Here is a 26,425-nt window from a genome sequence, read left to right as displayed (position 1 = left end):
CCATCAATATCTAGAGTGCATCCCTTTTCCTTCTTGAAACTGTCTGTCCTCTGCATTCCTTTACAGGGTGGGTTGTATTTTGTAGTGTGCTAGAACTGTTTGTTGTGCTCTTAATAAAGTAGATATGTGTATACAACCTTTAATGGACAGTCCGTTTTATCATTGGGTAATAATTGTATTGTCGATCCAACGATCCACAATCTTGCAGAGATAAGCCTGCCGCTCCGTCCATGTTACCAAAATTGGACAAGGGTGTTTATAATGTGCTTGTGTTTCCAATCTATCGGATCCCTTTTGGTGTACTAGAAGTGTAGGGCTGATTGATGGTTTAGAAACCGATATTCATCCCTGGACCACTGGTGCCCAGGAAGTTGATTGGTCACAGCTAGTTTTGTGCTATAGAAATACCATACATTCATATTTGAGAATTTGAGGGCTTACAATGCATATGATGACTGTATAGTAGTACCTGGGTATATGTGGCTGCACTTGGTATAGTATAGCATTGCCGGGGCATTAAAGACTTATATTGTATACGAATATAACATCTGGAATGTGATGCTACAACTAGAATACAATTGCAGGAAACTGCCATTTGGGGGCAGTAGAGGCACATGAAGGCCAGGTCCATTGACAATGGTGGCTCTTGCAGGTCATGGCACTGATATTGTATGCCATTGCTGGACCACTGGCAGGCACATCAAAGCACAATTCTTGCTGAGATATGGTTGGTAACTAAAATAGCCTTTTTCCAGCGTGTGCAAATGTGTTGCGTTACTGTTAAACTTATACTTTTTCACCAGTGACGTGATATCTTTGGATGTCATCAAGGTCAAAGGTCAAGTGACATCACTTACTGTGGCATCATTTTTAAAGGGTCACGTGATGTCACCTCCACTACCCTTGGAAATTTGGCGAATTATCACCCCTTCCTGAGTCCATTGGCCACCGTGTGTCTGCCAATGTCCATTGTTTTGAACAGCATTTTGGTCTCTGGTACAGGGAGAGCACTCTTTTGTGGGGGATGGCTGTGTTGAAGATGTATGGTGTATAAAGGGGAACAGCGCTAGCAGCGGCTGTAGACATGTGATGAGCTCTGCTTGTCCGCTGGTGTGTCTGGATGGAGTAGCAGAAAGAGCTATTTGGGATAATGCGTGCCTGTGCTTAGGTTATGTTTAACCGAGTGCGTCTCTGTTAGTTTATGTTTGTACAAATGCGTCCAGCGAAGTAAAATCCTACAGATAGAGCATCGAACCAAAATAGATAGAAATCTATCAATTACATGTGGCGGAAGGCGGGGTATTTAAAATAATGTTCTGGACCAGAGAAACACTGCATTCGAAAACGCCCCTTTCTGGTTTGACGGCTCCCTGGTGGTCTTCACAGGCTCTAGCCACGAGCTGCCCAAACGTCTTGGTGGTAATGCTGATTTGGCGGCTTTGGTAACTGGGCTTTCATCATCAGCCACCCTGTCTGTCGCAGCATTTGCAATGCCACCTGTATAATGTCTCTTGTTTGGTCATTGTCTACCAATCCTTTAGCCTCCCTTGTTTACGTTTCTTTTTCTATTTCGTGTGCCAACGAGGACGATATTTCTGTCTCCTGGTCATACCGTGTCATCTAGCTGCCGATGGGTGTTTTTTGGTATTAAAAATGTCCTAATCGCCTCAGAAAGAGTCCAAACAATTTAGATTCGCACGCCGATGACCCCAAGCATTCTGTTCCTACATCTGCGAACGTTGTTGCAAAGCATCTGCAACTAACAGCTGGAGCATTAGCTCAGGAGGGAGTGCGCTGGTGGTGTGCGTGTGTTGGCGCTCAACAACGGCATCAAGCGGCCCCGGTGCCTCAAAAAACACAGGCAGATAAAGACATGCATAGTTACTCACTGCGGTGTGAAGTCTAGAGGTTCTTTAAAACTATGCATACATAGACATGTAAAGATCCGTGAATGCCCAATCCTCCTACATTATTTCTTGAATTTTCTTTATCTTAAAAAAAATGGACATTTAAAGAACTCTTTCTCTCCCCCTACGTTCTCCCTTTTTCCCTTGTTCTTCCATGCTCGCGTTCTTTCACCCTCCCTCCCCCCTGCCTGTTTTTCTGTATTGTTCCAAGCGTGTTCATGCGGGAGTTGACCCATCTTCTTCTTCCTGTGTCTAAATAAGGCATGACCCCTCTTTTCTTTGCTCTGTCACTTGCGCTGTTGCCTGAGGCGTTCCAAGTAATTTGCATGTTTCTGGTAATGTATGCAAATTCCCCAGCAACCCTTGGCAGGTAAACACGCAGCCTTTAGCTCGGGGAGCTCTCATTGGACTCCGCCCTCGTAGATAAACACTCAACGATGGGCGCGCTGGTGCACCTGTCAGCAGGTGAGGAGGGCAGCAGACCCAGATCTGTCACCCAGACAGGCCGAGCGCGGACTCTCGGCCACAGAGACAGAAGCAGGGGACAGCAGAGGCAGGCGCAGACTACCTGCAGCAGGGACCAGGACATTAGCCTCTGTACTAAAGACAGAGCACGAACCGACCGAGCAGTCAGAGGGACGGGAACTAATTTCAGCAGAGTTATGGGAAGTCAGTCACTGCAGAAGAGGCAGACGTCGACTGCAGTAGGCACAGACCAGGGAACTGACTGCAGCAAACACATCTGAAGGGTACACCGAAGCCTGGCTGGAGCCTAGTTTCAGGGAGCCCAGGAGGAGATGAACACAGCAGATACAGCTCTATAAGAGGGCCCCGGAGCTACATGATTATGATGACGGAGGCTGCAGTCACAAATACCTTCTTAGAGTGGACTCTGAGCGACCAGAGGGCCCGTTACAAGGAGCTTCCAGGATGGAGCAAGGTAGGGTTTAGAGAGAGCGAAGCAGGTGTCGTGGATAGAGTGGGGGCGTTGGGAGCAGAGTCTGTGGAAGAGCACCTGCCTGCCAGAGGATGTGCGCTGACACATGTCCCGCTCACAGGCACTGAACACTAGGATGGGATGGGGTAACAGTGGGATGTTCTACAACACAATACCTCCATTAGCAGGTGTGCGTGATTGGGTTCCTGCACTACAACACATGACACAGCATGGGCTTTTGGTTTTGGGAGCATTACGGACGATTCCCATGGGATGCTCTTCTGCACTGGCGTCCTCATGTGCATCGGCTGTGCTCACTCAAATGCATACCAGCAGGAGTGCATAGTGGTGGCCAGGGGCTTCTCTAGCGATCAATGATATTTCATACAAGAAGGCATACATTAATTAGGTGCGTGGGGGTCACTGACCAATAAGGGGTAGTGCTGAGGTGTAGAAAATAAGTGTCTATTTGTAAATAAAGGCACGTTTTGGATACGGGTGTCACTAAACAGTATAGGCTTATAGTTCTGGATTCTAATATGTGGAACACGCTGCCTAGCTTTCGGCATGTGATTTCCTACATGTTGTTTTGCACAAACATTTTGCACATTCTGTTCGCAGTCTACTTTTCTTTTGTATTGTCATGTTCAGACCTGCGCATGGAGGCAACATGGTTTTAAGAAACACTTTACACAATCCTGCGCTCACTAGTCTAATAATCTATGGAGCAGCACTGCAGTTTGATAAACCATTTATGAGGCATACCTTTTTGTAAAGCACGTTAAGTCAGCCCCTTTTAACTGTTCTCAAATGTGCACAGTGAGATAAAATGATTCACATAGGATCACACGATTTGCTGGTGAGGTAAATTCAGCATTTCAGTCCAGGTCCTGTGGTACCACAGTCTGTTTTTTCACCACAGTATGATCATTTGTACATAGTTATCTAACCGAATGAGTTCTGTGTTCAATAAAGCTGACTTGCAACAAACTAAATCATTTGAGAAATCAACCTGCCACTGTATTAAAAATCTTTGTGAAAACATGTTAGACAAAAAATAGTATGTTTTATTTCTTTGCAGAAGAACATGAAAGGGAATGAATCCCTGCAGAATAATTATGTAATCCAGTTAAATAAAATGGGATGTGATGTAGACTAGTCTTATATAGCACCTTTCTGCCAATGCTGTTCGCCTCACTATACATGGCCTGTAAGGAAAGGGGGAGTGGGGTCGTTTGTGAGATAGTGAGAGTGGCAGATGGAAAACGTGTGGTGTTGATTGTGCAGGTCAGAAGTATCCAGGTCGCAAGTGCTGATCTACTTTTTATGGGTTTGGCTGAGACGCGTGGGAGTACGTTATTCAAAGGGGATAGCTCAAGATCTGATATATTACAGCGCTTTGGTTCTAGTTAGCTGCTGATGTGGGGGTGCTGATAGGTCTAAATAGAAGCACTTAGTCATAGCTCAATGCGTGCTGATGTGCAGATGTTTGAGCCTGTTGCAGCTTTCTGTGGTGTACAGTGGTAAGAGATATTAGAGTGGCGCCAGATAGTCCGGAGAAGAGGGAAGTGGGCCTTACATGGCAAAACAACCTGCTATCCTCCCTGAACACCTACCACGGCCCTTTTGTAGAAAGTTCCTTTTTCACTTGCTCACACTGCCACTATCAATCCACCTCTTTCTCCCTCTCTTTTTCTATCCCGCCCTCTCTTTCTAACTCTTTCTGTCTGCTCATAGATACATTGTTCCACAAGTGCAACAAGAACTTGGTAATTGGCAGACCTGGGAATGGAGCATTAAGAAAAGAAATGTACTTGCCTGCGACTGTGCTAAAGCCGTTGGTGTGTTTGGAGCTAGCTGAGGGGACCGACAATCAAGTAGGGGTGGGGCTACACCCATTTTTTCCCTGCATCCATAGCATTTTAAATGTTATTGGAGAGTGTGCCTGCCTGGCAGCAAATTGCTAAGATCGGGCACAGACACTGGACAGATGACAGTGTGAAAGCAAAGATGATGCTATGTGCAGTGTTTGCATTAGGATGAACATAGGCAGATAAAATTCACAAGTGCAAGATACCATACTAAAAGATTCACATGGCAGAGTGTCTAGAGTTTGAAACTCTTTAATTGAGTTCCAAAACACTCCATTGAATGGCCACAAACAAAGACAGTACAAAAGCCTTCTTGGACCACCCTTAGCCCAACTTTGGTTGGAGCAAATCATAACTTCAGCGGATGGGACAAGGGATGCTACAATACACATTGGTTACAATGCAGTTAATGAAGAAATACTGATATCCAAAAGGAGTGTACATTTATAATCTATGTAGCATTGTATAATCTGTCAGCTAAAGAAATGATTGGTGGAGAAGGTTCATTTCTAAAGCACTGGAACCCCGAGAAGTGAGCCTTCATGGTTGTTACTACATTCTTTAGCCTGTGGAAAGCTAACTGTTGGGGGTCATCGTAAACACACCATCAGTTTTGCCTTGCTGGTATTGAGACGCAATCTTTGCAAGGAAGGAAGTTCGGACCTGAGTCTTGTCCCAATATCGTAAGGTCTATGAACGGTTCTTGAAAAAACGACTGGGATTCCAGGGCCAGAAGGAGGCATATGGCAGATCACAGAGTTGCATATGGAGCTCAGTGCGGTTGCAGTTGTAAACAGGTCTTTTTGTGATGACAATCTCCCCACTAGTTAGGGATAGAGAGCACATCTCTGCAAACACTTAACCCCTTAAGTGCAAAGGCTGTGTATATTAGTTCTTAACTCCCATAAGGAATAATTGTAGTTTCTGCAGACTTCCGAAGTTACATTTAAGTTGTGCTTTGCTTCTTGAAGTTTTACCAACATTGTAAAGGCCAGGCTATGCCTAGTGTGTGGCAAAATAGTGGAACTGCAATACTTGTTACTGATATGTCCCATGCAGCCCAATGTGCAGCATGGGAATAGTGCTCATCAATATCTCATGCAGAAATCTGCCAACTGGTCTGTCAGATTTCCAGTTGAACTTTTCTCCCGTGGGGCACAATTTCAGGCTCTGCAAGACAGAATTGACAGGACTGATGGACTGGCCACACAACGCCAGGGTCTGCAATTTTGCATTATCAAGCACTTTAGGCTCAACATAGGCAGCTTCTGGCCTCCACTCAGTTTACTTTAGATGGGCTCGAGGTGCTGGAGACCTAATCACGGCTTTTCCATCCCAGGAGATACTCTAAGCTCCCCCAAGGGACAGCTTCTGACAGGAACCCAGGATCCCCAGGACCTTCCCAGGACCAGGACACTCCTGGTGTTTCAGTGAGAGGATTAACAGTTTGGGATTTCTGACTATGACTGATGAGTAAGTACGGTGGGGGAATTAACCTTTTGGAAAGGCTTTGTAGTCTTTGTTCACCTTCCTTTATGGGAGCCATGATCAATAGGCATCACACCTGGGAACAGGCCCTCGAATCTGCCTCTATCCTGTGATGAATAATGTTCACTGTGACTCGCTATGTTTTTTAAATTGTGCTATTAGTTTCCAATTTTGTTATCAGGGTTGTTTAAAACACTTTGCTATGTTTAAAATATTACTTGCAGGAGGCTTTCCTGGCTCTAATTCTACATTGCAGACTGATCCTACAATGTTTCCTTATGCGACTCCAGCTCCAAGCCCACCTCACTACCCTACAGCATCTCCCATGCTCTATAACTGCCCCCTCCTTTTCTCTCTAAACACAGCATTTCTAGGCAACATTATTGTCTCATGGCACCTTCTTGATGATGGTACTAACATCCTATTCTGCTCTCTTCATTCACACCTAGCTCATTTGACTCCCCCTCAGTCTCTGTGCAAGATCTCTCGGCTGACTGCCTCACTCCTGTCCGATACTTGCTGGCGTTGCACTACCTACATCACACCAACGATAAGGCTGGGAAGTTCTGTTCACTGAACCGAAGACCATTCAATGTCCTTTCACAACCTGGCTTCATTTCTCCTGCCTCCCCTCCTTGCAGCGTACATATGCACTTTGACAGAAAACTGCCACTCTCCAACTTGGGCACATCCACAGCAAATCAAAGCCGAATCACTGTCAGAAAAACGGGCCCCAGATGACATAACAATCGGCCAAGACTCTGATCAATATTCTTACCCTGGAAAAAACGGGGCTTCTTTATCAGCCCCCTCTTTGGCCTGACCAGCTCCTTTGATCTATGTGAAAAGGTACTACATACTTCCGCCTGCCCTGTTCACCTTACCCTGATCCACTTCAGTCTACATATATTGACAGGAGGCAGACAGGCTAGCAGCACGCTACTGCTCCCTGTAGAAGTTCCCCACTTCTGCATCCATTTTGATGCACTGTTTCTCACTGCACCACTTTATGCATACGCTTCAGGATGATAAACCTTTTGCCAATATAACACCTGCTTTCTCACACCACCATGCAATCCTCTACATTCAGGTCTTTCTCTGCCCTATTGCCCCTTCAATGGAACAACCCACTCGACAGGAGAGCTGAAATTTTTTCTGAGCATCTCCAAAACGCTGCTCAAACACTATATGTTTAAGGAGCTAGCCCATGGCGACAACAAATGACCCTCTACTCACCCTTAGCGAATGGTCCATAGACTATGTGCATGCATGTCATGCCTCTGCCTCTAATGTCTAATGTATAATGTGGGCAGCGTATTCGGCAAGGCCCGTGAGGACCGCAGAAACTACCAGACACAAATATTCTTTGGAAGGCAAAACGGCCTTATTACATTTCTCACATCATCAACAAATGTGACGAATCCATACATAAATCACATCAACAAAGATTGCTACGTCGTCATTACGTCATAGTTACATCATCAATTATGTCATTTACATACTAGAGCGTGGGGGTATGGCAGTGTCCCATGCTGCGGGACGGGCCGGAGGGAAATATGTGACCCCCTAAACCGACAAGACCCGCTCCCCCAGACTGGTGAGGACCACTCTGAGTCCCTGCCCTGACACCTCACAGGTCCGTGCCGAACCTAGGACCATAACCTAAATCTACAATAAATCTCCCTTCCAGTGGCCCAAATGGTTGAGCCCCTAGCTTAATTCAATGCAGTGTGCCCCAACCTACTGCTACACACTGCCAAAACCCCTGATGCAATAGGGTGGGTGGGTGGGAAAACAAGCTAATGTTGCCTTTGCAGCATAACGGTACCGGTCAGGGCTAAAGAGATGCTGGGCACCTTGTGCCCTCCCTGTTAATACCTGCTCAGGACCCTTAGGCTCCCACTTCCGGCGCCTGCCAGTCACGTCCCATGCAGCCCGACGCCAGGGTGGTCCAACCCCCCTCTTTTGGTGCCCCTGCCTTCTGGCCTGCCACCACGCCTCCCAATACGGCACTCTGCTAAAGTCCGGGGCTTCTCCTGTTTGATGTAGTCTAACTGCAAATGTCTTTCATTGTGATGCCCGATGAAACTAGAAATGTCAATACAACAAATCATGCGTAATAAAAGCTGTTACAGTGCTTCGAAGTGGAAGGAATCAGGTGCCAAGCTCTATACCGAAATCAGATATTTTCACTCACTATTAAAAGGGATGAAATCATAATGCTCTATACACACACACACAATACCATTTTACCCAAGGTTACTGTTCACTATTAAGTTTCCAAGTACTGTTTATCAGCGAGGTACTCCCCAAATAAATACACACAAACAAAAAAGAAAAGAATACAGTTTTATAGAATTACGTGGCAAAGGTTTCAGAAAGCCATCCTCTACCGAAAGTTACCAAAGGATGCTTGCTGTCTTTGGAGAGGGGATGTGAGTGAGCACAGATATTGGTGTAAAGTGTGAGGAGGAGAGGGATAGATGTGGAAAGGGTAAAAGTGGAGGAGGAGCCAGAAAGAGGAGAAAACAGCATTAAAGGTGATTGTGAGCAAAGTGATAGTTGTAGTTTTAAAGAGAGGGTGATGGGAGAGTATATGCGTAAAGGTGTAGGAAGAGAGGTAAATATAGACCAGGAGTAAAAGTAAGAGAAGTTGAAATAGGCAAAAGAGTGTTTGTGGGCATAGGTGGAGAAAGAGAGGCAGAGAGGATGAGATAATGATAACAATGTCGGGGAATAAGGGGACAGGGGAAGGATGAGGCCATGGAAGATAGACAGTAAAAGAGGGGGAGTAAGGTGTGAAGGAGATATGGATAAAGGCAGAAGGTGTGAATAGAGGATAAACGTGAAGGAGTAAGAGGTGAGAGGAGACAAGATACAGGATGGGGAGAATTGATGGAGGATGGGAAGAGAGGTGAAGATGGAGAAAGAGAGGATGTTGGGAAGTTTGGGTACATGTGGAGAAAGAGGAGATAGGCATATTGATGGAAAAGTTCTGGTAAAAAGAGGTGATGTAGTAATCGTAGCACAATAAAAAGGAAATGGAAGAATGGAGGTGGAGGGCCATGAGAAAATGGCAGGCAAGGAGCGACAGAAGGAGGAGGCAAAAGTGTCTTAAAGCAGATAAAGAAACAGGAGACAACAGCTTGCAGGTGATACGGTGGACCGTACTTCCAGCTTCTGGCCATGCCTAATTCCATGCTGAAGTGGCTGAAGCTTAGCTCGTCCAAGAAAGGCTGAATCCATTCCATCCTGTCAGGATATCCACACAAAACACATTTGAATGCAATAAGTCTAAATGGGAATGTTTACATATGTATTAATTATCCTGATAATGGGAGTGGTTGTTACTCTGAAGGACCAGACTTGTGACAATTCAATTAACAGTATGATGGCGTACAATGGAAGGGGACTTATTTTGTTTTGTAGGGTTATATTAAGAGAAGCCAACACAATATGCCCTTATGACAAGGTAAATAACAGTTGTAGTGATCTATTTTTTTCCCCTCCACAGATTAAGGCTGAAGACTCTGGGACGCTGTCTCCAGCTGTGGCACCACAACAGCAAACGCACCTTGCTCAGGCTGTGTCCCAACAACAGACACATCTCCCGCAGGCTCAACTGATGCTGGCCGGCAGCCAATTAGCTGGGGTAAGTCACACCTCCTGTGGGCTTAAGAGGTCTTAACATTAAACTTGCAACAGAAGCATGCCTTGCAGCTAGTCGTGCCATCATACCACTGTGGGTGAATGTTGTGTTATCGCACATGTGTATCTGAGGGTGCATGGGAGAGTGAGTGAATGCGCCTTTGTTTGGATCTGTGAGTCTGACATATAAGCTTATATATGGATGTATTTGTGTGTATGCATCCATCCTTGTGTCTGGGTGTGTTTGTACCCTTTGTATTCATTCCGGTCTGTGTGCGTGTATGCATGTATGTTCATGTACCTGTATCAACACATTAATGTATCTTTGTCTTTGTAAGGACATATCTATGTTTGTTCCTATGGTTCCGCATGTAAGTGTGTGTCTTTCTGTGTGCATTTTGGGGGAGGGAGAGATTGGAACACAAATCATATTTAAATCATAAAATCTTTAGCCATGTTGGAGAAGGGCCTCATTGCTCCATCACGTGCCGAGGTTGTGTGGCTTGCTGAATTTGCCTTGCTTTGTGTTGACAATGCTGCTTCCTGTCACCTTCTCCCACCTGTCTCTTTCCCCATATGTCTGCTGTTGGGGCTCTCTTTACCTCGCTTTGTTCCTCCCCTAAACTCTGTCTCTGTAGTGAAATCGCTGTCTCACATGTCAAGCAGTCCAACATCTAGAGACAGAAGCCTGCAAGTCCTTTTCACCAGTGCTAGAATTTGAAAACATCCTCTGGCATTCCACCTCCTGTAGGGTTGGGGAAGTGGCCTGAGCAAGAGGACTAGGGGTGGAGTCATTGCAGGAAAGTGATAGTTATATGCTATCACATTCCGACTAAACAATATACTGTAAGAAATTAGTGGGTCCAACCGCGCTACCAACCAATCAATGCCAGCACACAAAATTAAAACATTGCTTGTTGCTCTCATAGAATAAGTAGATCATTGCTTTTAATCTGAGCATTATCATGTCCAAGACAAAATGGTGTGTACACTCAGCTCAAGAATGTATTTGAAAAATCAAATGCTTGAAGTGGTTTTACAATGTTCATCTGTAATGATCACTTCCAGTGTATATTGTAGTCCTAATAAGGACACTACTCTTGTCATACTGAGCAACATACATAATTGAAACGGAGAATAAACATACACTTGTCCTGATCAAAGTACTGTAACAGTGATTTTATTTGGTTGGCTTGAGAAGCTTTGTTTAACAAATGTGGAAAATTACCATTGCACGATGGACAGACTGGGGCACTGTGATTGCAATCTTTTAAAATACCCTCATAAATGGATGGGATACATAGCACAAAATAGAGTTTCTGGCTTCTTTTCATACAATCAAAGAGCATTTTGGGAGCATAGGAAATACCATAGATCTTTATATTCAACACATATGACTGTGATAAAAGGGTAGTAGGCGTAAATCACTAACTAGCTGATGAACACCGGGCTTGTTGCTCGTTACATTTTTCACACACCCTAACAGTAAAGTGGATGTCACCTCAAAGCATATATTCTAAATCGGCCAGCTTAAGATTCAGATGTGAGGTTTAAATAGCAGCAATATCTGTAACCCCACTGTGGACCGATGGTGCAACACAATGTTTGCCGGACAAAGCTACCTTTCTTTAAGTCGTAGTGACTTGGTATGATCTTTTGATTCTGAATAGAATAAATAGGCAGGCTTCCCTGAGTATATATAAGATTCTTGAACTCATCAGTCAGGAACATGGGAATGGCAGAGGGCACTGGGAGAACAGTTTCTTCACTTATAAAGCGCACCCTAAAAAATTTAAAGCAGCCTACTTGAGGGCAACAGCAAGGTACAGATCTTCTAACTGACACTGGAACAGTCACTTAATGTTACTTACTGTGCAACGAAAGATAGAATGTCTTAATCATGGTGATATCTCTGTTAATTGTGGTATAGACAAAACGTATCTATTTTTTCATTCATTAAAAAAGTGACTCGTCCCTGTATTAATGCCAGGCATAGGCGCTCAGCAGGCAGGGCTGTCGCTTGTAATATCCTATTTCAGGAAATGCACTCTGAAAACCAGAGATTGGGCCCATGCTCTGTCACACTTCTCATAAAAATGTCTGCACCGACACTGAAAATTGGGGCGATATGACCCTCTGTGGCGGGCCGACCTTGTCGGTAACAGCCCACCGCCCAAATTAAGGGATCAAGCAAAACGAGGGTCCCTTAACGTGGATGGCAGAACACCGAGGGTCATAGCGCCATTAGCACCCGTGTAGTTTCCTACACGAGTGCTAATGGTGTTCATTTATTAAAACAAAAAGAAACGTACCTTACTGCGCGGCCCGGTGCTGCTGGTAGTTTCCCCAAGTGCGTTTTCAATGCCGATGACTATGGCGTCATCAAAAAGGAAACAGACTTGGGGAAACTACAGTACAGCACTGCAAAGCTCACTCAGCAAGGTACGTTTCTTGAGAGAAAAAAAAGAAAACAGTGGAGGGAAGGGAAGAGGGCACTGGCTTGCATCACTCAGGCTACTTATAGTACAGTCCACTTTCCGAGCTTCCTGATTGGCCACGACCCATTACAGGGTGCTAAAGTCTATTAATCCATCCATCCGCTCAACCTGGCATGAACACCTCCTTGCTATTGCTTCTTTTGTGCCTCCGTACATCCTCCCCAGGGATGCAAAAGATTATTTTTGTCAAGTCCCCCTCACTTGTTTTCATTCCCTCTTTCTCTTTAACACTCATACTTTCTACTTCAATGCCTCACATGCTTATTCTCTGCCGCTCATTTTCTTTCTCTCATACTGTCTACTTAATCTTTCTCTCTTGCTTTCTCCTCACAGCTCATCTATCTTGCTGCCTCCGGTCTTTTTCCTCCTTCTAACTCTATTTCGTCTGCCCTCTCCTGCACTCTCTTCTTGCTGCAGCTTACTGCCCTCATGCCAGCTCAGCAGCAGCTGCTTCTGCAGCAGGCCCAGGCTCACCTGCTTGCTGCTGCTGTACAGCAGTCTAACGCCGCAGCAGCCGCTTCTCAGCAATCCGGCGGAGACCAGTCTACCGGCCAGCAGCAACCTCCCCAGCTTGCACTGTCCCAGCCCATCCAGCTAACTGCACAGGTAAGGAATGCACAGACAAACCCATACAGCTTACTATACGGGCACAGTAGCCACCATCAAGTCTATCCAGCTCACTGCACAGGAAAGGACTGCACTACCAAGCTCATCAAGCTCACTGTACAAATAAGCAAGCCACTCTCCCAGCCCATTCAGCTCATTGATAGGTTAGGAATGCACTGCCCAGTGCATAAACCACACTGCATAGGCAAAGAAGCCACTGTCGAACCCATCCAGAACAAAGCAGAGGACGATGAATGGTCTCTCAAGCTCATAGAAGGCAAAGACATATGCGCAATGCACTGTCCCTTCCAATCCGGCTCACTGCAAAGACGGCTCGCAGCCTTCCCAAGCCACGGAACAGTTAAGGAAGACACTGTCCACAGCCCATGAATTTCGTTTTTGGGAAAAGATAGAGGTCACGGTACAAATGATCATTGCTATTATACTGTTATGAAATGCGATATCATTGTTAATAATGACAGAAAACGTTACGCCTTACCCAAACGTTTTCTAAATGTCAAGAATGTGCAGAAAGAAAACCTCCGAAAGCGCTCAAAGTAGTTATGCCTAAAATAAACTTGTTTTTCTCAAAGACAAAAACAAACCAGGAGGAAGCTCTTCTTGTTCCCATCCCACCCCTTTGTGGTCTACCTGCCTCCCCTGTATTCCCACCACTTAAAACGTACTGCTGTATGCCCGCTCATCCAGGGTCACCGTTCCATCACTTCTTCTGTTACGCTTCTACCTCTGTACAAAGGTTAAGAAGACTTGGCTCAGCCCACCCATCTAACTGCCTGTAGGCAAGGCACTGCGTTAAGCCCACGGAGCTCACCCCATAGCGATTAAAGCACTGCCCTGGGCCATCCACCTAAATGCACTGGGGAGGGAGGAACGGACTAGTAAATTCTCCTCACTGCCTACCTAAGGGAGGCATTCTCCCCGTTCCATGCCGATTACTGCGCAGATGCGGAAGGCACAGCTCCCACCGAGTTACAGCGCAGCCAACGTACACATACAGGGGCACACATGGCATGCTTAAAGTTAAGCATGTAGAAACATACATTTCAGCATTTTGATTTTTCTTCCGCAGTCTCGTAATTGCAAGCATTTATGTAAAAGGAAAGGTTGAGGTACACAATATGCCATGACGCTAATTTTCCAGGAGCCAGTATTGCCAGGGTCCATTGCATGTGTACCAAAACGCAATATGCTTAACAAGTCATTATATATCATTGCCGCCTACCAAAGTTGCATTTGTTAAAAGTTACACCGCAAGCTCAAAAGAAAACGTTCATGAGACCAGTAAGAGTGCTTAACAAAACGTCACTGCAGACATTCTTTAGTGTGGGTTTAGGAGTTGGGTAAACTCATCAACATGGCACTGCACACATCTCCCAATAGCTCGATTAACAAAGTACTACACTGCGTTGGCAGAACACATGTTGGAAGACGCGAAACCTCTAACTGCCGCAAAGGTCAGTTAATGTGCCAAGGTTCTGGAAAAGTAAAGATCCCTCTCACATGGAAATGTTAAGCACCCCTTTTCCCACAGGGGGCACGTGCTGTGTTTAAAATAACGGGGAATAAGGGAAGCCGTGGATAAACATCTCAACGAGGCAGAAGTTGAAAAGTAATTGGTTATTTCTTGCTAGCTAAGCCCCATGTATCCTGGTGCTGGAGAATCAGAGATTGAGCAACACGTTACGTCATCAGACAGTTTGCCTGAAGCAACCGGGCATGTGTTATTGGCTTGCCACTATTCAGACGACTGACAGTTATCCCAATTCCAGAAACATGGAGGTCTGGAGTGGAGGTCCATGAATGGAGACAGCTCAAACCACTCCAACGCGAAATAAGAAATATTCACTTGGTTAAGCTAATGTTTCATCTTAAGAAGCTTGCTTATAACAACACCCCTGTCATGTATCTGAGGTACTGTTACCGTATATGGACGATGGGAGGTAAGTAAAAAAATCTGACCTCTATCTACTGTCACAGTGTGGAAACAACATACTATTCGGGATAGCATAAATCACTTCACCGCCTTTATTTTTCTCTCACAACAAGGTTTAATAAACTTCAGTGGGACCTATGGGGAAGGTAATATACAACACAGGATAACTCTGGTTAACAATGTCAGGATAGGGGACTAACAAAACAAATGCAAGTGCTATGCTAACAAGACCTATTGTTCAAGTCCAAGGCTCTGTGCTTAACAGCAAAGGTTAAGGGTTGCAGCACTCAGAACACCCACCATCTCAGGTTGTTGAAAGCACACCAGCATGCTTCTATCTTGGCTTTCTCCTCTTTTGGTACTCTTGGTGTAGATGCCGTTCGCTTCTTGACACGGCTTCAGCAGTCTCAAGTGCCTGAAAAATGTTTGGTTGGCCCATATCCCCCCTAAATCCGAATATTAGGATTGGTCCTGGCTTCATGTTCCCTCCTACCACCAAGTGTTTCCTTTCCCCTATTAATATTCTCATGAGTTGAATATTCCCCAGCCTTTCATGTTTAATGATTGCTTGATTTGCATAGGGTTTGTAGACATTGGGCTCAAATGTGCGGGCCGCAGCCTTAGAATCAGGACTCATGGCCCCCTTGTGGCGCTGCCTGCTGACTCCCCTTCTAGTGAATAGTTTCACTACAAGGCACAAGAAAGGTTGGTGGGCTTTTGGCTTGCACTCTGGCTCTTGCTAGCAGTACCTTCTTCCTGGTTTCCCCTACTTGCGAGCCCCTAACTGTACTCAATGTATTCATGGTGTGAGGATCTGCAAGAGGTCTGCCTAACTGTTTCTGATTTCTACTACAGTGTATCAGCTGGGGCTGCTCCCATAAAACAATGAATAACGACCATAAATTAGGGAAGGACCTTCTTTTTCAGGGTTTTACGGAGCTCTTTGCTGGTTAAGAAGGCTGGTTGGACTCTGAAGGATTCCCCATATTTCACCTTCTGGGGTCGCATCACTTAGTGGGAGGCTTCCCCGTGGCCATTCCCAACTAACAGGTTACATGTGACTTCACACTACCAACCAGGACCTTGATTATCCACAGGCCAGGAAACAGTCATAGCACCGTAAGCGTCGGAGGACAAAGGAAGTGAGATCTGGAGCATTTCAAAGGTACTTGAAAAGAAAAGCATATCTCTTACAAGGTAATATAAATTAATGCTCACACTAAGTGCAAGAATGGCTGCAAGCCTGGTTTGCATTTTTAAGACTATACATGCAATGACTACGAATAGTGCAATAAGAGCCATGCTCTTTATTGCACAGGGATAAAACAAATGGTTAAGATAAAAGTGTGTAAGCACAGCTAAACTGCACCTGTATCAAACCAGGCACGAGATGGTCAGACTTATTCTGGTGTATACCTACGCTTATCCATGGTTTGGTTTCCACATATGGATGGCAGTGCCCCAGACACAGCCACCTCTCTGCGCAGTTAAGGACAGATTCCTAGCAATCCCAAACTTAACAGGCACAGAAGTGTTGTGCTGTCCCAACCATGCCCTGCATTGCCCAGGTGATGCGGGCACTGTCCCAGTAAACGACTGCTCACTTTACAGGTACTGTAGTGACTAATGTACTCATAGTCCAGAGTCCCCTTTCCTCTATACTTTTGGGGACATTCTGTCTTTCAGCAAGGGACTGGAGCACTTTTTTGTTGCACCCAAAAACCTAATACTTTTTTATTTTTTTGCAAGGGCCGGTGCATGCATTGCCTTAGCCCTGTCTTCCTATGCCTCACTCAGCCTCATGTCTCAGTCCTTTTTCAATCACCAAGGTGGTGATTATCTAACCACTAAGGATATTTTAAGTGGGGAAGGTGGACAGGTGTATGGAGGAAAGGGGACTCTGGACTAGAAGTACATTCTCCACTACACTGAGTAACCTTTTCTTACTCGTACGTCCTGTCCCCTTTCCTCCATACTGTTGGGAGATTCCCATGCACTGTAAATTATTTGGGTGGATGGCCCTGAATGTAAGGTACTCAAGTTTTCTGAGAACCACCTGTCTAAGCTGGGCATCAGTCTTTTTGGCTAAAGTGAAGCCAGTAGTGCAGATGGGGATGACCATGTAGCTGCTTTCACAATGGATTCCCAGGGAACATGTTTCTGAAAAGCAACCGATGCCGCCTTCGCCCTTGCTAGGTTTGCATGAACCCCCTTTGGTTGTGGAAATCCTTGAGAAGAGTAAGCTTCCAAAGCACAAGTTACAACCCATGTGGAGATGGTGATTTAAGAAGCTTGGGAGCCCTTATTTACTGTGCCAAGCATAACAAAGAGGCTTGCAGAGTTCATTAATTTCTTTGATCAGTCAAGGTAGAATTTGAGGGCTCACATAACATCTAGGGAGTGCAAGATCCTTTCGGTGTCGGAGGAAGACTCCGGAAAGAATGCAGGTAAATATATCTTCTGCTTAATGTGAAACTCCATAACAATATTCGGTAAAATGGTGGGTGAGTACGGAAGACCACCGTATCCCTGTGAAAGGTAGTAAAAGGTTCCTCAAAGCACCTGTAACTCGCTGATGCTTCTTGCTGCAGTGTTGGCCAGAAGAAAAGTCAACTTCCAGGAAGCAAGCTTTAAAACTGCCGAAGCCATTGGCTCAAACGGCTTTGGACAATTCGCTGTTAAACCATGTTAAGATCCCATTTGGCGTGGGGAGCTTTAGATGGAGGGTAGAGAGGACATATACCATCAAAATCGCAGTTCACTACTAGATTGGTTAAGGAAAAAGAGTTGTCTTTCGAGTTTAAGTATGTACCTGAAACCGACAGGCAGGTCCTACAAGAATCTATTTGAATTCCGGTGGCTGCTAGTTGTGAGATGAATGAAAGTAGAGGCTGACAAAGGGGTTATCGCTTTGCCTAAGCACAAGGGACACAATCTCAGTCACTTTACTGAGCTCTCCTAGAGGGTATCTGGGCACCCTGGATGAGGCACACATTTTCATCTGATAGTCTGAAATGACCTATTGTTCTGACCTTAGGAACCATGCCACCAAGCTCACCCATCGTGGGCAGGGGTGTAATGTGATGTAGAAGTTCCGGATATCCAGCAGTCGAAAGGGAGGAAAAGAACCTCACTGGCAAACAAGCACAATTAAAAGTGGAGTGCAATTTGTGGACATCTGCAACTTCAGTAACGCTCAAAGGATTAGCAGAAGAGGACGAAATGCCAGCACATTTATCCCAACCTGGGGTATCTGTAAGGCCTCTCCTATAGAGTTTACTCCTTGACCCTCTCTCGAGGTGTAAAGAGCAAGCTTTATTTCCCTGTCTGTAGCAGGTAAGTCGACCTGGGAAAGTCCCCACTCATTGAAAATGTGACTCAGAACATTGGTCTTCAGTTCCTACTTATGATTGACAGTTGCCAAATGACTTAGAGAATCTGACGTGAATTCTCTGCTCCCAGAAGATGTACAGCCAGAAGCCATATCCCTCTCTGAATTGCACAATCCCAAATCTTTACTGCCAGCAAGATGAGGGGATGCAACGTAGTGCGGCCCTGCTTGTTGATATAAAACATACAGACTGTGTTGTCGGTTCATAGCTAAAAAGACATTAAGTGCTAGAAATATTGCCATTAATTCTGGGACATAGATATGCTCCTTCCTCTCCGTGGGGGTGTCCACAGATCGAAGACCTGCAGATGTTCCAGGGTTGCACACTGTTAGGCAGAATTGCATGCAGTACCCTCTGGGACCACCACATACAATTAGGACTGCAGGTGTAAGCAAAACCAACCTTTTAAGTCTGTACTACACAGTTTGTTGTAGCGAGCTGAGCAGCCAGGCTTATCTCAAGAGGGAATGTGAGCAGTACAAGGATGTTACACAGAGGTCTTACAATCACAATGGTTCAAGTAGACACATACACTCAAGGTTTCTTCGTAAAACACTTATTCATTTATTACAGTCATTTAGAAAGAATTCACTAGAAGGAGGCAACTTAATATCATACACAAATACACTGCAATACCAAACCAATACGTTTCTGAATAAATTACGCTCCCCTGAAATAGGAGCAAAATAGCATTTCACTCACTTTAAATAGGAGGGCAAAGGCACAAGTTAATTGAATAGATCACAAATACTTTCTTAGGCAGTGCGAATAGTTTCAGTTCACTAGAGGACTTGATTCAGTTCAAAAGGCCTAGGCCAAGGTCAATGGACTAGTGTCTCGGATAGGAAAGAGCATTTCTTGTAGTAAACGGTAAAGTATTTGCCAAAGTTCTCAGAAGTAGTTTGTACGAAAAAGAATGATATGTTGGGTCACAAGCTGATTAGGCCTGCAAGTTGGGAAAGTTCCACAAACTTTCACCGCGAGAGGTAAGTTTTCTAAATCGGGTTGGCACAGTACCTTGATATGAAGAAAAGATGCAGCTGAAGATGTTGGTTCATGGCAGTTCCTGCAGATCTCGCTGTTCCTGGGCCTCAGTCGTGGGGACAAGAGGGAGGACGTCGGGGGACTCCTGCACTGCACGGGGACTGTTCAAACAATCTGGCAAAATGGAAGATCTTCGGTTTTAGGAGCTGTCGTCAAGCTCAAAAGCTAGTGTCCTTCCCCCTGGTTAATCCTAACCAGCTCATAGAATGGTATCCAGGTGGCTTATGAGTTGATTGGTCCCACCAACTCAAAGGAAGAAGTCGTCCTTGAAGGGGTTTCTCTGTCGAGATGAACTTGGCAATTCGGACCTGCAGCAGGGCTTCACTGGGCAAACCAACGTTCTAGAAGTTGCAGCAGCTGTCCTCTTCCAGCTTGTCTTCGGTTATTTCGTTACAGTGGCCGACTCTGCTTTCCAGTCAAAGAGACATGTCTTTTACACAGCTTTTCTCCCTTCCATGCTAGCCTAGCTGCCACTCACCCCAGCAGGGTGGCTGTCCTTGCCGGACAGTCAGCCAGCCAATCACGTCAGAGTGCATTTGGGTCTCCTAGGAGACTAAGCACAGGGAGTTTCGGGCACCTCCCTCACTTCCTGCCCACCCCAGACACTCAGACGCCAAACTCTAGAAGGACCTTTCCAAAAAGAAATGGCGAAAAAAGACCAGGACCGGTTTAAACAAAGGGGCTTAAGGCGCCATCTTGAAAAACATGGCTCCTGCGATTTTTAGCTACCAGTGTTCACGGTCGGGAAAAATCATGGTAGTCAGTTGTAAAACCACTGCCACCAGCCATTTCGATAGGAAAGGGTAGCATTTGACTGCTACATGAGTTTCTAGACATAGGGGATACTAGGTAACCCCTCCAGCACTCTATGCACTCTATAGGAAGATAATGGGCCTCATTACGACCCAGGCGGTAAATTACCGCCTGGGTCGTACCTTTACCACCATGGCGTAAACTATGTTTACGCCATGGTGGTTGGCGGACTTACCGCCCCATTCCGAGGTTGGCGGGGCGGTAAGTCCCCAATCCCCATTTACCCTTCCCCATTCCCATTTTTGCCCCATAGGGCATAATGGGAGTGGGGAAGGCGTTAATTACGCCACTGTAAATTACGGTGGCGTAATTAACTCCATGGTCCCTTAGCGCCATGGATTTTAACACCTGCTAAAAGCAGGTGTTAAGTCCGCCATGGCGCTAAGGGACCTCGTACTCAGGCGGTAAGGGTCGGCGCTGTTTACGCCGCCGTAAAACCCTTACCGCCTGAGTTGTAATGAGGCCCAATGTGTTTTGGGTCTAGGAATTTAAAATGACTAGTAAAGTAAGTGTAACCTTACATTCTACTCGGGAAACAGTAGTTTATCCCAGACAAGATATTTAAACCTTTGGGCAGCCTAAAATGCTTCCCTTTGTCACTGCACTGAGGGTGCTGTGGGACACACATAAAAAAGATGATGCCTATGGAGTTTTCAAAAACTCCAAAACCAAAATAAATAAACACAGAAACAAACAGATTTAAAAATGCCAGAGTCCCAAAGTACAACAAAAGAGCTGGGGGTCTCTAAGGTAGAGGGAATTAGCACATTTATGAGAATTCTCCCTAACACTCGTCCCCCACAGAATAAGGGACAGGAGGATCTAATCCCCACATGGATGGAACTCCTCTTGCAAGTCAGTTAAATGGTCTGCTGAGTACACCAGCAACATTTAGTAAACCTTGCTATGACACTTTCTATCAGGTGTTTACATTTGCAAGCTATATGACTTACACACCTTGTTTGGAACATCTTTCTTATTTAAGGTATAGGGCATCTGATCTAACAGTCCCTCAGAAGTTGTAACAACCTCTGAACCTACAATAGGTGTTTTCAAGGGGTCTTTAGAAAGGAAACCCTTAGACCTAGAGGGGCCTCCATGGCTCCTCACCACCTCTCTCTCAAGAGCAGGTTGGGTCTCAGGTATCTTGGTTAGAGGGGCTGTGGCCAAGCAAGGTACATGCTTCCACTTCCTCTGAGATCTGGTTTTACCTGTCTTATAAGTCTACCTCCTAACACTAGGATTTACACTGGAGTCTTCAGTAGAGGATGAAGATTCAACAGTCTTAAGGTGTTTAGCCTTAGACCTATTTTTCCTGGTTTCCCACCAGCTTTGAGAATTACCAGTTCTCACAGGCCTAGAGAGGGGTCCAATTTCTCTATCCACTTCCTCCTCAGAAGCGGGGGTGGGAGGGTGTCAAAGATTTTACAACTGGATGGGCAATGCTGGAGCTTGGCTGTGGCTCCCATTTCCTTACTATTCTAGCCCCAGAGTTGCCTTGGTTAAGGTCAACTTACGAACACAAGGGCTTACAGTGGGGGTCCCTGCAGAGGTTCCCACAGGCTCAGAGTGGTCTCTTAAGGTTGTCTCTGTAGCCAATTTGGTTTGGTTCTGTTTCCTCTCACTGGGAGGCCTGGGAGTACTGGACACTAGTCCTAGAGTTTTTAAATCATTGCCCAACAGGACTCTCCCAGGCACCTCATTCAGAATACTGACAGGAATCCTCACTGTCATATTGTTACACTAAATGAGAGCTGATCGAATTGGAACCAATTGGATAGGGCCTCCAGCAAATCTAGTGGGACCTTTGGGTGCCATAGCAACAGCCTCAGGCTTGAACAAGCTTTCACCCACTACTGTTCTGCTGGCCCCAGTGTCTCATGGCAGGGGTGTCCTGGCAATTTACAAGAAAACTGTCCATATAATACTCTTTAGAGGTCTCTGGAATGGAGTTATACACATCCATATTCTGTTTCTTACCCAGACCCAGGGGCTCTAAGGATACATTGGCTTGAACGCCCAAGGGTTCTTCAGCCAATAGGTGAAAGTGAACACTAGCCATTTGTACTTCTTCCTCAGGCAGGAAGGCAAAGGAGGCAGTGCTGGCCCCTGCAGGTTTACCTTTTGGGCACCTCCCTCACTTCCTGCCCACCCCAGACACTCAGACGCCAGAGGCGGTCCTCAGTCCTGGAGCCCGCCAAAGGCATAGAAACAAAGGGACCAAACCTAGTTTGGCGCTTAGAGCCAAACTCTAGAAGGACCTTTCCAAAAAGAAATGGTGAAAAAAGAAGACCGGGACCCGTTTAAACAAAGAGGCTTAAGGCGCCATCTTGAAACACATGGCTCCCGCGATTTTTAGCTACAGTTGTTCGTGGTCGGGAAAAATCATGGTAATTTGTAGTAAAACTACTGCCACCAGCCATTTCGATAGGAAAGGGTAGTATTTGACTGCTGCATGGGTTTCCAGACATAGGGGATACTAGGTAACCCCTCCAGCACTCTATGCACTCTATAAGAAGATAGTGTGTGCTAGGTCTAGGAATTTAAAAAGACTAGCAAAGTCAATTTAACCTTTCATTCTCTGGGAAACAGTAGTTTATACCAGAGAAGGTATTTAAACCTTTGGACAGCCTAAAAGGCTTCCCTGTGTCACTGCACTGAGGGTGCTGTGTGACACACATAAAAAAGATGATGCCTATGCAGTTGTCTAAAACTCCATAACCAAACGAAATAAACACAGAAAACGAACACATAAAAAAAGTTCAGAATCCCAAAGTACAGCAAAAGAGCTGGGGGTCTCTAAGGTAGAGGGAATTAGCACATTTATGAGAATTCTCCCTAACACACACCAGCCCAACAGAGAAGAGTATATCATGATGGTCATCTGAGGAAGGGGCTATGAAAAAGGGGAACCCTCCAACAGATTCTTAAGATCAGACAACCATGTCTTGTCTCATGTTAGCAGTAACTGGAACAACTGAGACTGAGGGTCTAATGCTTGAGACCATGCCTGTCCCAAAGCTATATTAAATTTTCAGTCTTGCAAAAGGTCTTGCCAAAACACAAGAGGCCATGAGATCCAGTAACCACTGTAACTACTAGGTGGTCATGAGTGTTGAATTGAACAAGTTTCTTGCATGTCCAATATCCTGTCTGCAGAAATAAATACACTGGCCTGTGTCATATCTCATCAAAATCCTATGAAATAAGGCCCTGTGAGCCCATCATGGATGATTTTGTCCAGTTTACTAACAGGCCCAGAAGACTTTTGAGCAAATGGTACCCCCTACCTGGACAATGAGACCTTGTGAACCAAATGCCCAAACATTGATACACATGGACTCTGGAAACCTGAAAAAGCCTGAGACCACCACCATCATCTTTGTGAAGATGCTTGAACCTGAATTCAATCCGAAGCATAAAACCGGTACTGAACATGGGGGTGTCCTGTTGAAAAGCATATTATTTTTCGATGAGATGGCCAAAGGTGGTTATGCAAGGTAAGCCTCTTTCAGATCCACTGCACAGATCCAATCTCTCTGTTGAAAATTAGACCTTGTCTGGGCTGGAGTGATCATCTTGAATATTCAGTGGTGAAGGTGCAAATTGAAATCTAAAGCCAGCCTGGTTCAGGTTTGGCAATTTATAGATGCAGGAATAAAAACCTTCACGTGTCTCTATTAGGTGTGCATTTTTCCTTGCCTTCATAGAGAGAAGTTTCCCTATCTCTTCTTTCAAAGAGGGAAGGAAGACTGGTAGGATGGCAGAAGCCTTTGCAGGGTACTAGTAGGACCCACAAATCCGACATGATGGTCCTTCAGGTTTCCACAAGGTGAGCGAGACACGCCCCACCAGAACCCCAAAGGACCAGTTCTGAGTATTTGTCAAGGGAGATCAAGGATATTCTTGATGATGAGTGCTGAATGAAGAACACTGTCCCTCAGTTTTCAGTTGTTTCCTATGATGGGTGCTTGGCAAACAATCTGCATGCTTAGATTTCCTTCCATGGAATCCACAAACTCCCACAAAGGAATCTGCACAAAAGTTAGATGCTTGCGGAAAAGCAGATTTCTGAGGCACTGGTTCAGTGAAGACTTGGAAGGGGTTTAAAGGTCAATGTGCTGGTCTTTCTTTCATTTAATTTGTTATCCATTGAGTGAAAAAAAGATCTTTACCATTAAACAGAAAATGTGAGTAACTTTTCCTGTTTCTTTTTTGCAAATTTGTGGCATGCAGCCATGGCTGGTGACTGATATCTTCACCTATTGTTAAACCTCTACCTTAAGTATCAACATGGTACGATTCTGATTCCCGTAAATCCCTGCAACAATTCTGGCATCCCCCAGAACCAATTTAAAATAGTTGATTTGATCTGTAGGTAGGTATTGCTCTTTCCAGAGCTTAAGATTAGCTGCTGCCAATTTAGCTTCCATGTTTGCTTGTCTGAGCTGAAACAACGAATTGGAGAAAAAAACAGTTTTACACAGCTTCAAGCGCTTTTTCCTCCGTGCTGAGTAGTCGTGTTGCTGAAGAGGCAGAAGAAGATGGTCTTGAATAAAGTGTAGCAGCTGCTACAATGGTGGAAAATGGAGGAGGGCAAATAGTAAGTGGAACCTCTTGAGAATATAGTAGCCTGTATGTTGTGGCAATCGTTTCGTTAATGTTAGATCCAGAATGAGGCTTCTCCTAAAACCTTTTGGATTCTGATAGGACATCATTTTGAAACCCATGACCTGAGCACAAAAATTGCTTTAAGGATAGAGATCCTGCTAAAACACCTGTTCCCGTAGGTGGAGTTTCTGGGACGGATATATCTAAATAACCCATAAGGTCCACGAGTCTGTCTTGGAAAGCAGATACAAAAGAAGGTAGTTCATCATCTTCTTCCTGTGTCTCAACGTCACACTTAGATAAAGGGCCATCCGATGGGTCTGTAGATTGTAGAGCCTTAGGCTGAGGATCAGATAGACGTTCTTGCTGTACTGGAGGATCCTCTAGCGGTTTTTACAGAGGTGGGGGTGGAGGAGTCTCAGGAGGTTCAGAGGGATCCAGAGGCTGAGGGATTATCTCTCTGAAAAGATCCTTAAAATAAGCTTTCATCGGTCTGAATACATCAGGGTTAGACATTTTGCAAAAGAAAACCTTCTCTGATGATTGATGTGGTTGTGGTTGAGGATTAGGTGTCAGTGTAGAAACTTGAATTTGCTTCCAGGAATCCACCCAAGTGGGCTGCCACGACAGTCCTCCTAGCCAAGGGTTGTCATAATAAAGACTAGAGTATGTAGGCAGTATAGGCAAAGTGGGCAACAAGGGCCTTCTAGTGGATGGCGACCACTCATTTCTTGGAGCAAATAGATCTCTCCCTAAAGAAGCACTAGGCACAACCTTGGTCTGGCTTCCATTGAAGAGAACACAGGTGCTGATGAGGAAATGCACTTCAGAGCTGTGCCACGCCAGGTGGCCATTTTATTCTGAAACAGAAGAGCATCACATTCTTTCCAGGTTTATGGAAAGAATGGGCCAATTGATCTAGAACTTTCTCTGGTGGCTTCTCTATAGGATTATAACCTTTAGTCAAATGCTTTGTGGAAGACTTATTTTTGGCCCTTTTCAAGGGAACATGTGATGGTTAATTCGATCACAGTGCGAGCAGTAGACTTCCTAGACCCTGCAGGGGATCCTGGGCATCGGGTTGAGACATAGGAGTAGGTCCTTCTTATCCCCAGATCAATGCATGGTGGTGGGGGACCTACCCCATGCACAAAGCAAAGACAGAGATGCAATGTTTCAATTATCCTGTGTTCACTTTCAGGTAAGGAGATTAGTGTCCCAGCCAACTACGACTCACTGCATGTGTAAATATGGCACTTTTTTTGTTTGTTTTTTATTTAAAGCACAGACCTAGCTCGAGAGCAGCAGAGCGATGTACAGAGTGTGGGTAGCCAGCATTTCAACTGGCATCTTTTAACAGTAGGGCATAACTGTGAGGCCTGTGCGTCAGCATGTGCGTCCGTTGGAATTAGTTCCAACTATAATTTTCTTATTGCAAACAGAAGCACTGTTTCAGCTGTTCCATGCCCATTGCCCAGGTAAGTAAGGCACTGTGACAGATAGTTGATGTTTACTGCACAGCAAAGGAAAGCACTACCTCCCATGCCCCATGTTCATGAGGGTGGACCAGTTTCCACCCTCCCATATCACTGTACAGGTGAGGAAGGCCTTGTCCAAAGGATCCTTTGCTTACTGCAGTGGTAGAGAAGGCACTCC

At 45.3% G+C, this 26,425-nt stretch overlaps 1 protein-coding gene across 5 annotated transcripts in view; it reads left to right on the top strand.

Annotated features, from left to right (window-relative positions):
- Window positions 1-26,425, top strand: part of POU2F2 (POU class 2 homeobox 2) — a 673,952-nt gene that overhangs the window by 568,597 nt on the left and 78,930 nt on the right. For 4 of the 5 annotated variants that reach the window (XM_069640944.1, XM_069640943.1, XM_069640947.1 and 1 more), the window contains exons 5-6: window positions 9,718-9,855; window positions 12,767-12,955. In XM_069640944.1, coding sequence (XP_069497045.1) covers window positions 9,718-9,855; window positions 12,767-12,955 — 327 coding nt within the window. The remainder of the gene's footprint in view (window positions 1-9,717; window positions 9,856-12,766; window positions 12,956-26,425) is intronic. The other variant, XM_069640945.1, reaches the window with a different exon arrangement.

Source organism: Ambystoma mexicanum, chromosome 1q (assembly GCF_040938575.1).
Source record: "Ambystoma mexicanum isolate Mex_15411 chromosome 1q, UKY_AmexF1_1, whole genome shotgun sequence".
NCBI lineage: Eukaryota > Metazoa > Chordata > Amphibia > Caudata > Ambystomatidae > Ambystoma > Ambystoma mexicanum.
Note: the sequence above shows the minus strand (reverse complement) of the source record. Positions and strands in the feature narration are given on the sequence as shown.